The following is a 14,485-nucleotide window of genomic DNA, read 5'->3' on the forward strand; positions in this document are numbered from 1 at the left end:
ATGTTCAATTTGATAATAAGAACTCAGAAAATACCAGAGAGTTGGGCTCAAATTGATTTGAAAATGTTGTACAAGAAGGGCGACGCCTCTGATCCTCGCAATTATAGGGGGATAGCATTATTAAACAGTCTTCCAAAGTTGTTTACCTCAATATTGCAAAACAGATTGAATACCTGGATTGAATACAACTCAATATTAGGCGAGGAACAGAATGGTTTCCGACCAAAAAGAGGTTGCATCGACAATTTGTTTGTTCTCACTTCAATTACTTCTCTCAGACTAATAAATAATAAACCGTTTTTTGCAATATTTGTAGATTTCCGGAAGGCTTTTGACCTAATATCTCATAAAACCTTATGGCTTAAATTAATAAAATTGGGAATTGGTTCAAATACAACTAAAATTATTAAGAGTTTATACGATAATGCTAAACTTTGCGTAGCCACCAATCTTGGAAGTACGGCTGATTTTGATGTAACTTCTGGTGTCCTTCAGGGAGAACCACTATCACCGTTATTATTCAATTTATTCATTAGTGATTTTGTTCAGTTTTTTGAATCTCATGATGCCTCTTTTTTCCCAATTAATAAAAATAATCGCTTGCTCCTTCTGTCTTATGCGGACGATATCGTGTTATTCGCGAGTGCCTTACCAGATGTAATTGAAAAACTCTCAATTCTAGAAAAATATTGTAATGAAAATTCCCTTTATGTTAATTCTTCTAAAACTAAAATTGTCTATTTCTCTAAAAGTACCCGCCCGAAGAAGTTTCGGGGAGTGTTTCTCGCTGGTGAACCGATAGAGATAGTAAATTCAGTGAATTACTTGGGATTGCCATTAAGTGCAACGGGTAAGTTTTTTCAAGCTTGTAAGTATTTCACCGCAAAAGGTAACTTGGCAATAACCCGTGTACACAAACTTTTGATAAAATCCCGTACCCCAGACACAAAAGTTAGAGATAAATTATTGCACGCTTTAATTAGGTCTACTTTGTTATATGCCGGAGAATTGTGGGCATTTAACTACTTTGATGAAATTGAGAAAGTACAGCTGAAATTTATTAAACAAATTTATAATGTCAGTAAATTTACGCCAAATAGTATTGTGCGTCTGGAATATGGACTTGTCCCTTTAAAAGTTAGAATATTTAAAAGTATGGTTACCCTTGCAGTAAATATACTTGGGATGCCCCCAACACGATTGCCTCGTATCTGCTTTGACGCTCTTCTCGCTAGGGAAACTCTTCCGTTTAATAAAATTCAATACAACTGGGTCACCCAGTTTAAATCAATTTTAAGTTCCATAGGGGCTTTAGATTTCATGCAGGGAGATCCCGTTATTCTTAAATCTCAAATTAAAAATTTAGAAAAACAACTTTGGAATGACTGTTTAAGTAGAGATATCGCCTATGTAATTGACCGGTGTAAGTATAACATTTTGTACCGTCACATAAGTAGTCTGGGCAGCAATGAACTGCATCTATCTTGGCTTATTTCCATCAAAAAAATTCGCTTATTATCCCAGCTTAGATTAGCTAACCTCAATAAAACAAAAATCTATTTCAACTCTTGTACTTATGTCTTTGATAGCTCCAATATATGTACTCTATGTAAAAATAACGTTTCAGACACCTTGCTCCACTTCCTTTTCTCCTGCCAGGTCTTTCAGTCATTCCGAACACATAAATTAAATAACTATATTGCAACAGCTTTACCTGAACCAGAAAACTATGTAAACCTATTTTCCATTAACTCTGTAAATCAAATCAATGCTATATGTGATTACGTTAAATTATCTTTACAAATAAGAAGCTTTTTACTTAATGAGTGGTAACTTCTTAAAAAGCTAAGAAAGCTATTGAAAGTTAAGGTCTGATTTAAGACAGAAAGGAAAAGAAAAGCTCTTGGGATGTTCATATAATTTTGTTTTTACGAATTTAAATTTATTTTTTTGCGTATTTATATCTACCATTTATGTATCATTGTATCGATTTATTGTATTTATGTATCAATGTCAAACTCCATGCTAAGGGGATAAGCCCCAAAAGCAGTATGAAATAAATAAAAATAAATAAATAATACAAATTTCTACCCTTTAATATTCGTCATTAACTGATCTTAAGAAAAGTGAAGTTTGAAGAGAAAATCAATCTTTTTTTTCTATTCTTTTATAAATTTAAAAAAACAATTCTGGTAAAACCATTAAAACTATTATTTTGAGAATAAATTCTTTGAAGTTTTTGAGCTAAAACTTTCTCAGCAACTTAATTTACAAGTTAAATTTTCTAATTTTTAATATAGTATTTTTTAAATGTTATATTTACAGAAAAATTACAAAAAAGTATTTATGTTAATTACCAACGATTCTTAGGTCCTTGTTTATATTGTCTCTGAGCAATTCTTAGATTATGATTTTTTTTTTTAATTTTCTTTTTAATATCAATTTCCCTAGAAAACACTCATAAATAAATTAAGTTATGCCGAAATAAATTAGACCCTGGTTGCCCAGGTAATTGGTGGTACTCATCTATTAGTTTTAGATGAACTAAACAAACAGTAGATCAATGGGTTAGCTGCTGAATTTAATGGTGCTAAACTCTGTATCAGAGAAGCGACAGCTATGTTAGTCTGCGTGCGCGGAATGTGGCCATACACTTGCAGGAGATCGAATACTATGTAAGGTGACCAACACAAAACAAACACTAAAACAAAGAACAAAACTACATTAATATTATAATAGTTATTAATTAATTGTAACATGGAATTTTTCATAGAGTTGTCTAGTCACATCAACATGTGTTTTCATTATGTGACTCGTGCAACCTCGTTTTTTAGCAACATCTAATATTAATAGAAATCAACGAAAAAGAAATATTATTTATTACAAGAAAAAATTAATTATAACTAAGAGACCATAAAAAGTAATATAGACATTTTCACAGTCTAGGTTACAATAATTATAATCTGGGTCTGATTTATTGTATTTGGTTGTAAAATATACACTTATATTCGTAAAATGTGATGTAAATACAATTATAGCTGGACACGTGAACAAAAATGAAAAACAATATTATCGTATAGAATAAACAATTTCCGTGCAAGGTACCTAATTGGTAATTGGACGTTAAGCACCGGCTGAAAAAAATAAGCGAGTAGTTTACAGAATAAACATTTATATGTTTATAACACAATATGATTATATGAATAATAACACAAACTAGATTATCCGGACAGATTATTCGGTAAATGCGAAAAAAACTACTTGAGAAAGATTAAGGGATCAGATCACACTGGTTAGTGCACTGAACTACCAAGCGGAGATTAAATTCGCAAATTTGAGTTCAATTACTTGCAATTAGAGCCTCCCACAGTTCATTGGATGTTGATAGACGGTATAAGCAATAAAAAAAGAACTCTACATGAAGGCCAGCAGTGCACTGAAAAAGCTCCGAGTACCTACCTATTGACCCGCCTTAAAAAAATAATATAATAATAGCAGTTGCAATAACTAATACTAGCAGTTGCAATATTTAAAAGTCAACTGTATTATATACTTTTTTAAATTTAAATAATGCAATAAATAAGAAATGAACCTTTGTTTAACAACATTTTCTTATCTTTTTTGTGATTTAAATTAGTACTAGTAAATTATGCATTATTTATTTATTGCAGAGTTAGAAGCAACTCCCCCATTACAAGTCGACTTTTAAAACATTAATTCCGAGTAAAATGAAGTTTTGAACTGTGTATTGTCTTTTATTTTGGTACGGATGCCAGAGAGGAAGATAAAAACCACAGGCCAAGAGAATTCTATAGTAGAAAAACAAGACAAAAGGCGCTACTGCCTTAGCTTCTGAGCGCAAAGACAATTCAAAATTAATGAGCGCAAGGTAAAAAAAAGATGCTTACACAACTAATGACTCTACTTTCTTTAGATAATTGGCCTTATCTGAGGGACTTAAACTACCAGCTTCAAACAGAATCGGACTCTGTACAGAGTGACTAAACTCTGACCCATTATCTATTATTTTTTACAAGTTCAATGGCTTTTGTTTGCATCTTCTAACATTCAAGATATTTTTATTAATTATAAATGTTTTTTTTTCTTCTACTTTTGTCGCTTCTACGTGTCTTTTGCCAATTCTATCCAGACCACCATGAATCTTAATATACATATTTATATATAAAGATTTATCTATTATCTTATATATATCTTAGTGTATTTAAAAGGTTAAATTTCAAACGTCATGGTAGCCGAGCGGTTAGAGGAGAAACCTGCAAAGCTGTGTTGCGTTCGATTAATGTTTCTAGGCCTTGAAATTTATTAAATGGTTACCATGAGAATATGGCAGTAAAGTTAAGTTTGCTAGCCGTCTCTGTTCACGACCCCCAATTTAGTAAATAGACGTAAAGCATGGAAAATAAAGATAAATTTTGATGTCATAAATAAAATGGGTTTATTAGATCTAATTTGAACACAAAGTTGGGTAAGACTCAGTTTTATCCATGTCAGTAAAGGAAATGCTACCTGCAACTTCATTTTGTGATAAAACCAATTACACTTAAATTAATTAAATAGTTTGGAATAAAACTGAAGACTAATTACCTAGCACTATGATGAAAGTCATTTTTACAGTCTTCACTTTGGCTTGTGGTATGATTCCTCTGGAACTAGCTCTTCTACTATCGTCACCTGTTGCTTCTATAACATTTAATGGAAATTAAATTATAATTGATTATGATGATTAGAAACACAGTGCAATTTTAACATATTCTCACTTTGTGTATACTGTTTTCCTTTGGCCCAGATCGTGAACACAATGAAAGCGTAGCAAATCGTTATTATGAGTGCTGGTAAAACAAATACCGCCAAAGCAACTAATGTCATGTAAAGTTGCCATTGCCAAGGTTCTGAAAATTCAATCCAACATTGTTGCCTACCTTCTATCATTTTTTCGTGATATAATATACCTATTGGTACAGATAGTAAAGCTGCCACAATCCAAGCAAGCACTACCAGAAGTTTAGCGCGGTGCCCTGAAATTATAATAATTGTAAATAATATATTCATATGTTATATGAATTAATAGATATTATGTGTACAAATACATGTACGTATTGAATGTATGTGATACATATGATATGTAGGGGTGAAGGGAGCACATTTGAACAGTTTTAATTTCTCGCCAAATATTTAAAACATTTATTATTGGTAATTTTCTCCATATTTTGTCATAGACCTGTTGTATAATTGACAGAGTTTCCCTTCGTTTTCATTGTTTGTAAAGTCAGAATTGAGGAATGTTGTATTTTGTAAGGTGGAAGTAAAATTTTTGATGCAGCTTTGGAAGTGTATTGTAAAGTTTTTAGCGGACAAGGTGTAAGTATTGCTAGTCTACATTAACATTTGGAATTCGTATTTTTAAACCTATTTAGTATTTACAAAAGTTTCTGTTTGCAAAAAGTGTTGGATATTATATTTTCTTTTATGGAAGGAAAGGGGGCACATTTCAATATCACAGTTAAAATGTGCCCTACCGACCTGCAAGTTTGTGACCTTTTTTTGTTTATTCGCAGAGAAGGGGAAAGTGGTCCGATCCTACATTAAGAAGCGCAACAAACTGAATATTTTGTTCAAACTTCTGGAACAACATCCCGAACTGAGTCATTCTTGGTTTTTGAACTAGATTTCAGTGGTTTAAAAGAGAAAGTAATGTAGTAGTGAGAGAAATAACAGATGGAAGGTAGATTCAGAGTAAAGTATTATCATTTCTTTCTATTTTATATTGTGTTCAAAGGTACCCCACCAGTGGGGCAGATATTAACAATTGACACAACATTTTTAAATTGAAAAAATATAGATATGTATTAAAGTACCAACTGTTTATTGATATAGATCTGTTAAGAAGACTTGAAAGTTGTAGAAAACAAAATAAAAAGGTTCAATAATACGATTCTGTGCACTCTGTTACAGAAAATGTAAATTCTGTTCAAATGTGACCCCCTCTCCACTACTCATCAATTAGAAATAAATTTAATTTATCAAAACATGACACTAGAGTATAATTAATCAATTAATCCAAGATGCCTCGATTTACTATCACCATGTTAGTAATTTACCACCATGTTAACCAAGCAGTGACAGTACCCTCGAAAAATTCAATGACAAGAAGATAGGTCCAAGCACTACCGATATCTAGGAAGAGGAAGTATTGCGTAAACGTCAGAATTAAGTTTTAGGACCCGTTAGTTCGAAAATAATGTTTTTAGCGAACAGCTAGTAAAAGAGCTTAAGCAAAGTTGAAGTAAAGTATCAAGTATTGTTCTATGCAAAAATGAAATGTGTATTTGATGTTTTGAGATCTGAACATCGAGGAAAAAGCGAATATTGTACCTAATAAGTCAATTTTTGGTCTTCCAAACTCTGTCCTGAAGTATCTAGTAGTATAAATACTATTTTTTTAACAATCGTCTATCAGCATGTCTCATGGGTCTCTGTCTTCGATCGTTAGAATTTCTGTGAACGAGGAAACTTTGTCAGCTTTTCAGTCTATTATGACGCTTTTTCAGTTTTTCAGTTTATCTGATGTGTTCAGTTTTAATACTGTTATTTCTGTTTTTCATGTCGCTTAAAACACGCACATATGTCCTGTAAAATTTGCCGGATCCCAGTAGGTAAGTGAAATACTGTAGATTGCCGAATTCTTTTACATTCTTTGCTGCTCTATACATAACTATAGTGACGCTGACTAATTGCTCTATGATTGCTTTTTTACTGGATTTCGAATCAATGATTGTCTTTATTATTTGCTCGAACTTTTCCCAGTTTATTAGCCGTGTTATCAATGTTCGCGGACTCGTTTTTGTTGATTGTTCGAGTAGGAGAGTGTTCAGAAGAAACATTGTTGAATGTAATAGTTATAATAAACTAAATTTTGAAATTTGTGTTTTGTTTGTGTTTGCAACAATTGACTTTTAAAAGCGTCATAGAGATACGTGTATGCAACATCCTTATAGTAATTTACCATGTTAACCAAGCAGTGACAGTACCCTCGAACAATTCAATGGACAAGAAGATTGACTCCAATGAAATGAAGATGACAGAGGCATTCTTCCAGGGCGTTTAACAAGATAAGTATTGGCACGAATAATTTTCACTTAAAAGAAAGCCTAATTTAGTATATCGGATGAATGTTGGTTTCTCACCTCTAAATCTCTCTCAGGCTGATTTCAATTCTTATCAGAAACTGCCCGGAGAAAAAAGTAGGAACCTAATAGGAGCTTTTGCTATATAAACATATAAACAAATGCTTCTTGGTGGTCATCGTGGGTTTAGGTGGTTGCTACAGAGCACAGATGAATTTTTGAAGAGCCTGAAGGGTTCTTCACTTCTATCTATAGAGAGCTAGTTACCACGCGTAACTGCCAGAGGCACTTGATTAGAGGGACACGATGGTATCGGCAGCCATAAACTCATTGCAATATGTGATGAAAGGCTGTTCTTTTGTTTTTTGAAATTCTAAACAATAATTTAAATATGTGTTAAAATGAACGGTACATAGACCGCAGTCCATCCGACAATATGACTCTCATTTAAACAAAAACAAAGCAAATTAAATAAATAAAAATAAAGCAGTTTCTCAGCAAAACACAGCAAATTACAAATTACTATAAATAACCTAATATCAATCTAATTTTTTTTTTTTTCACTTTATTTTTATATTTACAACTGCAACAATTGTTGCACCAAGTAAATCTGATCTTATTGGTTCAGTTTTCTTGAAAGTCATGGTTGGAGCAATCACCCACTGGCGAAACTCCTTCACAATGATTTAATCATAACAGATCTCTAGGCCATTTTCGCTTCAGTCGACGAGGAGGATTGTCTGGAAGGTTTAGAGAGGAGAGTTGTTGGACAAGAGGATTAGGATGGAGAGCTAGGAGGCTGTGAAATTTACGGTAGCGAGACTTTATTAGGTCAGTGACGAAAGGGATGTGAAGGTTGGTGTGTATTGTAAGGTTAGAAATGTAGTAAGGAGCATTCAGGATTTTCCGTAGGATTTTAGACTGTAGTGTCTGCAGGCGTTTGGAGTTAGAGGGTTTTGTTGAGCCCCACACTTCAGCTCCGTATGTCCATATGGGTCTTAACAGTGTTTTGTAAATTGTCAGTTTGTGGTTCAAGTCGAGTTTGGATCTGCGGTCAAGTAGTCTAGTAAGTAGCTTGTAGCGTCTGTTCACGTCTTGTCGTTTCAGTCGAGTATGTGGGTTCCAGGTGAGTCTCTTGTCAATGTACAGTCCTAAGTATCGTACTACGTCAGCTGGAGGAATCGTTACACCGTTCAGTAGAACTGGTGGACTCACAGATTTTCGTAATGTAAAAGTAATGTGCACTGATTTTTGTTCATTAATTTTTATTTTCCATTTTCGGAACCAGGTTTCAAGAAGATTTAAATGGATTTGACTGTTCTGACTGGCTTGTATCGGATCGGAGTGGGAAGAAAGTATGGCAGTATCGTCAGCGAATGTTGAAACTATTGTATTTTGATTTAACTAATTAAATTTAAAATAATGATTGATACATTAGAGCCATTGTTTAAAGTAAAAACAATTCCAGTAAATCACATTCCAATCAAACGGAATCAAATAGTAGATTTGAATTTATAATTACCAGTTTATGTGTGGGATTATTTTAACCAGTTTATGATTACACAAACGTTGCATTATTATAATCTTCGAAAATTAATGCAGGAAATTTTACTGCATATTAAGTATTAGTTTAATTTAGAACCAAGCTGGCGTATGATTTAATTATGTACTTAATATGCTTGAATGAATGCCCTTAAAGATCTAGATATTTCCCTTTCTTTGGATTATAACTATCAATAAACAATAGTGAGCGCAATCGATTTGACCTTCTTTTTGCCCAAAAATAATCATTTTTAATGTAAATATTGAACTCACATGATCCTGAGAAGTTCATTGGATGTTTAATTGCATAGTACCTGTCAATGCTCAACGCTACCAGCACATAAGTTGAAGAGTATGTTACGACTGCCTGAAAGAAAGATAGATCTAATTTAAATTTACCTATTTAATAAATTAGTGTGAATTTACAATTGAATAATAGATGTTGGAACTGTCAGTATCTATGTCAACTGAAATATTGTTTGGAAAAAGTTTAATGCATTATTCCTTCTTTTACAATTTTCAAACTAGGCGTAATACTTATTTAAACTCACAATGTAGACTTTCAGAGAGTTGAGAAAGCGTTTTCAACAATATGAAAAAAGGGCTAATTCCATGAGTTTGTAGGAATGATTTCTAAGTCCAAGTACACTATCTTAAGGGTTAGAAAAATGAAGTTGTTGATTTCAGCAAGAATTGCATTAAAAATACATAAACTGAATGAATGAATTTTTCTTTAATTTGAGTGGTTGAGTATATAATAATAAAAAAAAAAAACTTGCAAAATTTTAAAATAATGAAATTTTATGGACTTCCATTTATCTGAGTCAGAGAGAGGAATTAAAATGCACTTAAATAAAAATGATTTATCATCCTTTTAAAAATAAAGATGTATTTCTCGTCTCACTTTAATCAAAGGCCATCACTTAACGCTAAACTCCAGTCTGACTAACAATTTCTGGCTTTTATCTAAAGGCACTAGCACAGTTTTCTATCAATCCATTTCACAATGTTCTTTTATCTCAGGATTATTAAATATTACTCTGATAGAGAGATATTTTGTCTGTAGTGTCCATCGCATATATTGCTTAATCAGGCTTTCATTTCATTTATTCCAAGTAGAAATATTATATTTTATTTATTATTTTCAATGATGGTATAGATTATACAAAATAAGCTTGTACTTTTACCCAGGAGTCTTGTAATTTAGAATACAGTCTGTATTATATAATATAATCTGCCGCCTCATTTACTGTATACAGTAAATAATGATTAAATTTATTTTGATACAAACGCAGAAACAATTTCAATTAAAAACAATAGATGTATAATTTGCAATATTTTAGATGTTATTTGAGGTTAAGAATAACAAAGCTTTAATCTAAATGGAAACTGCAGCTTCTTCCATTCTCTCTTAAGCTTCTTAGTGATTTACATACTGGCAAAACTAATTTCTAGCATGAACTGATGAAAATGTGGTTAGGACCACAGATCTTGACAACAGCATTGTTACATCCATCGCAGCACGCTTATATGTATGTACATATAACTTCGACTATGTTTTCTGCCATTTATATCAGTAACAAGAGAAAAAACATGCCTGTTACGTTGGACAAAATGAACGTAACAAATGTAAAATTACGAGGGTCGTTTAAAAAGTCCGTGCAAAAATAAAAACTACTTAATTTTTTGGGGTAAACCTTTTTTATTTTTCAACATAGTCTCCATTTAGGCTTATACACTTCGTCCAACGCTGCTCTAGTTTGTTGATCCCTTCCGAATAATAGGATTTGTCCAAGTCTGAAAAATAGCCATTCGTTTCTGCAATCACCTCCTCGTTTGAATAAAATCTTTTTCCCGCCAGCCATTTCTTCATATTGGGGAACAAATAGTACACCGAGGGAGCCAAGTCTGGAGAATAGGGGGGATGTGAAACGAGTTGGAACCCTATTTCCATTAATTTTGCGACCACAACTGCTGAGGTGTGAGCTGGTGTGTTGTCGTGATGGAAAAGGACTTTTTTGTGGGCCAATCGTGGGCGTTTTTCTTGCAGCTCGGTTTTCAAACGGTCCAATAACGATGAATAATATGCACCTGTAATAGTTTTACCCTTTTCCAGATAGTCGATGAGGATTATTCCTTGCGAATCCTAAAAGACAGTCGCCATAATCTTTCCGGCCGAAGGAACGGTCTTCGCCTTTTTTGGCGCAGATTTCTCCTTGGTAACCCATTGTTTAGATTGTTCTTTGGTCTCAAGAGTGTAGTGATGTATCCATGTTTCATCCACAGCGACGAAACGACGCTTAAAGTCCTGCGGATTCTTCTGGAACAGCTGCAAACCGTCCTTGCAACACTTCACACGATTTCCCTTTTGGTCAAGCGTGAGCAATCGCGGCACCCATCTTGCGGATAGCTTTGTCATGATCCAAATGTTGATGCAAAATATTATGTACCCGTTCATTCGAGATGCCCACAGCACTAGCAATCTCACGCACCTTCACTCTTCTGTCATCCATCACCATATCATGGATTTTATCAATGATTTCTGGAGTAGTAACCTCAACAGGGCGTCCAGAACGTTCAGCGTCACTTGTTCCCATATGGCCACTCCGAAAATTTTGAAACCACTTATAAACTGTTCTAATCGAAGGTGTCAGAGTCACCATAATGTTTAACAAGCTTCTCTTTAGTCTCCTCAGGCGTTTTGCCTTTCATAAAGTAGTGTTTAATCAACACACGAAATTCTTTTTCGTCCATTTTTTGAAAATCACTCGACTTCCTCGATTCAAACGAATGCCAAACACAAAGAAATAGACCGATCTGACTGAAACTTGGTGTGTGTTCTTCCAAGAGATGCTACTAACTAAACATAACCTCGATACGCGCCATCTCTCTGACTTTGCACGGACTTTTCAAACGATCCTCGTAACTAATGTAACGGGGCACTGGAACTAGTTGCTATGCTTATGGTTACAGCTGTGTATTTTATTTGGAAAAAAAAGGATTTTATTTATTTTTGATTCATTCTGAGTTGGGACTTGCTGGAAGTAAGACAAGGACAAAACTGTTTGGAAAACCCTGTGTTACCTCTTGTTGACCTGCGAGTCTTCTCGTCTACGGCCCTGCCGTAATTGATGTTATTAAATAATTTATTAAAGAATTTATCCTGTGAATCTATTCTGCTTAATGGTAAGATTGGCTATCGTTACTTTAGCTTATGTCAAATAGTTTATTGGTCATATCTCTCTGTGAGTGTGTGTGCGTAAGTGTGTGTGAATGTGTGTGTGTGTGTGTGTGTGTGTGTGCGCATAGAATCATTGCTCAAGTAAGTGAGAATAAGGAAGAGTCAGCGGCTGGCCTACATTGGTGTCAGGTGTGGGGTATCGTTGGAAACCCGTACCGAGCTGTTTGCGGTAGCAATAATAGCGTCGCGTACTCTTATTAATAGTACCTCTGAAGTATGGGTGACGTAAAGGCTTTAAAGGAGGAGGTAGACCTGCTGAAAGAGGAAGTTCGCAGGATGAGCTCCCAAAAGGAAGCAGCAAGCTTTTCCTCCGATGAAGGGGGGGTTAAACGAGACCTTTCCCTACAATCGCTAATCATGCCTTGGGGTGGGGACATATCAGATAGGCCTATTGATCAATTTTTGCAGAATTTTGCATTAGTGGCCGAAAGAGGCGGGTGGTCAGAGGCGGATAAACTTATGGTATGTCGCCTTAAACTAAAAGGGGCTGCAGCGGATTGTGTGGCTTGTCGACCGGAGTTATTGCTGCCCACGGCGACGTTTACTGACCTGGTTGAGGTGATTAGAACTCGCTTTGCGAGAGAGGCCACGCCTGAGCAAAGGCTATTGGAACTTAACTCTCTTGAACAGCTGTCGGGGGAAGATGCGCGTCAGTTTGCAGATAGGTGTCGGCATGTTGGTGGAAAAACATTGCCTGTCAAGGCGTCAGTGGAGGAAGCGGGTTGGGCTAGAGCTCAGCTCGAAAGAATCCTTATGGCTGCCTATATAAAAGGGCTAAAAGGGGAGCCAAGTCGGCAGCTACAATACGACCCCCCGAAAACGTTTCAGGAAGCGGTGGCTCGGGCTTCGCGTATTGAGCAAGTGAAAGTGCCGTCAATTTCTCCACGGGAAATAGGGGCATTGCGAGGAACTTCGGGTCTAGAAGGGAAGACAGCAGTTGAGCCTCAACGATCTGGAGGCGTATGCTTCCTTTGTGGGAGACCGGGTCATTTTGCGAAGTCATGTGGTCGGAGAGGAAGAAGAAGCTTTGGGTGGAGTAATCCACGCATTGAGGCTGGGCCCTCAAAAAAGGAGACCGTCTGTTTTGTCTGTGGCCAATTCGGACACTACGCACGGGATTGTGCTCGACGAGCTACCTTAACAAAAGGCAGAACTTGTTCTACGGAGGAAAACTGGCACCCAAAAGCGGAGGGCTCGACCGATGGCCCAACGTCGAACGCCCGTTAGAAACAAGGGCCCCTGTCCTGGTGCCAAGTGTGGCAACGGGGAAGTCTAAGGGAGTAACAATACCTGTGTTCACAGGAAAGCGCCGGTTGGAATTACTTGTTGACAGCGGTTCAGAAATTTCCATTTTAAAACAAGCGATTCCGGAATTGGTAGTCAAGCAGTCCCGTATAAAAGCAACAGGAGTTACGGGGAGTTCGGTACCCATTATGGGTGAACAAGAGCTGGAGTTCCTTGTAGAGGGGAGCCGGGTGAACCACACCTTTGTGATCGCCGAGGTAGCCACTCGCGGGGACGGTCTAATGGGTTGGGACTTAATGAAGAAACTAGGGTTGGTTGTAGACGCTGGCCGAGGTCAGATCACAATTAAACCAAGGAACCCTTCCGTAGCTATGGTGGAGAATGGCTGCAAGGAGGAAGCATCGTCCTACGGTAGGGATAAGCAGGGGAGTAAGGGGAGGGACCCTAACTGGCCTCGAGAGGGCAGGTTAAGTGAGCTCGGAGTGAAGGTAGCACGATGTCAGAAGATACCGGGTCACAGCGAATGCTTAGTAGAGGGTAAAATAGCCCACGACCTGGAAGGGGACATTCTTTTAGAGCCCTTGGGGTCAATCGAGGGGGGCTTGAGGATAGCGAGAAGTCTAAACCGGGCTGAAGGCCGCCGGGTTTGGGTAAGAGTAATAAACCTGACTGGGTCAGATGTGAATGTGGGGAAAGGACAGTGGGTAGCCACTGCGGAGAGGATAAACTTAGATAGCGCATCATCTCAAGCGGAGATGGTTGGTGCCGTGGAACAGAAAGTGGTCCCGGAGGGAAAAGTGGAAGCCGAGTGGGAAGGGAAGTTAAGCCATTTGGCCGAGGGAGACCGCGATAAATTGATGCAAGTGCTACGCTCGTACATACGAATCTTTCTGGAGCCTGGGCCAGAAGGGTGCAAGTTACCTGTGTATCACAGAATTAAAACAACAGAGGAAGGTCCCGTTATCAAGCGTCCCTACCGGGTTCCCTATAATCAGAGGCCCATTGTGGAAGAACATCTCCGTGAAATGCTAGACAAGGGGGTAATTGCACCGTCAACAAGCCCATGGTCTGCCCCGATTGTGTTGGTACCAAAGAAAAGTGGGGACGGCACTTGTAAATACCGTTTCTGTACTGATTTTAGGGGACTTAACAAAATCACTAAAATAGACTCCTACCCACTACCACTAATAACGGAAACGTTGGAGAACTTGGGTAGAAGCAGGTACTTTTCAACAATCGATTTGGCCAGTGGTTATCACCAGATCCCTATCCACCCAGAGGACTGCGAAAAAACAGCTTTTACAACTATAGG

At 36.5% G+C, this 14,485-nt stretch overlaps 1 protein-coding gene across 1 annotated transcript in view; it reads right to left on the bottom strand.

The window, feature by feature from the left end:
* Nucleotides 1-894: 894 nt before the first annotated feature.
* LOC141456486 (cardioacceleratory peptide receptor-like) overlaps nucleotides 895-14,485 on the bottom strand; it is a 200,454-nt gene continuing 186,863 nt past the window's right edge. The window contains exons 4-7 of the mRNA XM_074132516.1: nucleotides 8,961-9,054; nucleotides 4,779-5,036; nucleotides 4,606-4,701; nucleotides 895-2,701 (exon numbers count right to left, since the gene is read on the bottom strand). Coding sequence (XP_073988617.1) covers nucleotides 2,523-2,701; nucleotides 4,606-4,701; nucleotides 4,779-5,036; nucleotides 8,961-9,054 — 627 coding nt within the window. The 3' untranslated portion in view covers nucleotides 895-2,522. The remainder of the gene's footprint in view (nucleotides 2,702-4,605; nucleotides 4,702-4,778; nucleotides 5,037-8,960; nucleotides 9,055-14,485) is intronic.

Source organism: Rhodnius prolixus, unplaced genomic scaffold (assembly GCF_049639745.1).
Source record: "Rhodnius prolixus isolate KJV_2025 unplaced genomic scaffold, Rpr scaffold_4, whole genome shotgun sequence".
Lineage (NCBI taxonomy): Eukaryota > Metazoa > Arthropoda > Insecta > Hemiptera > Reduviidae > Rhodnius > Rhodnius prolixus.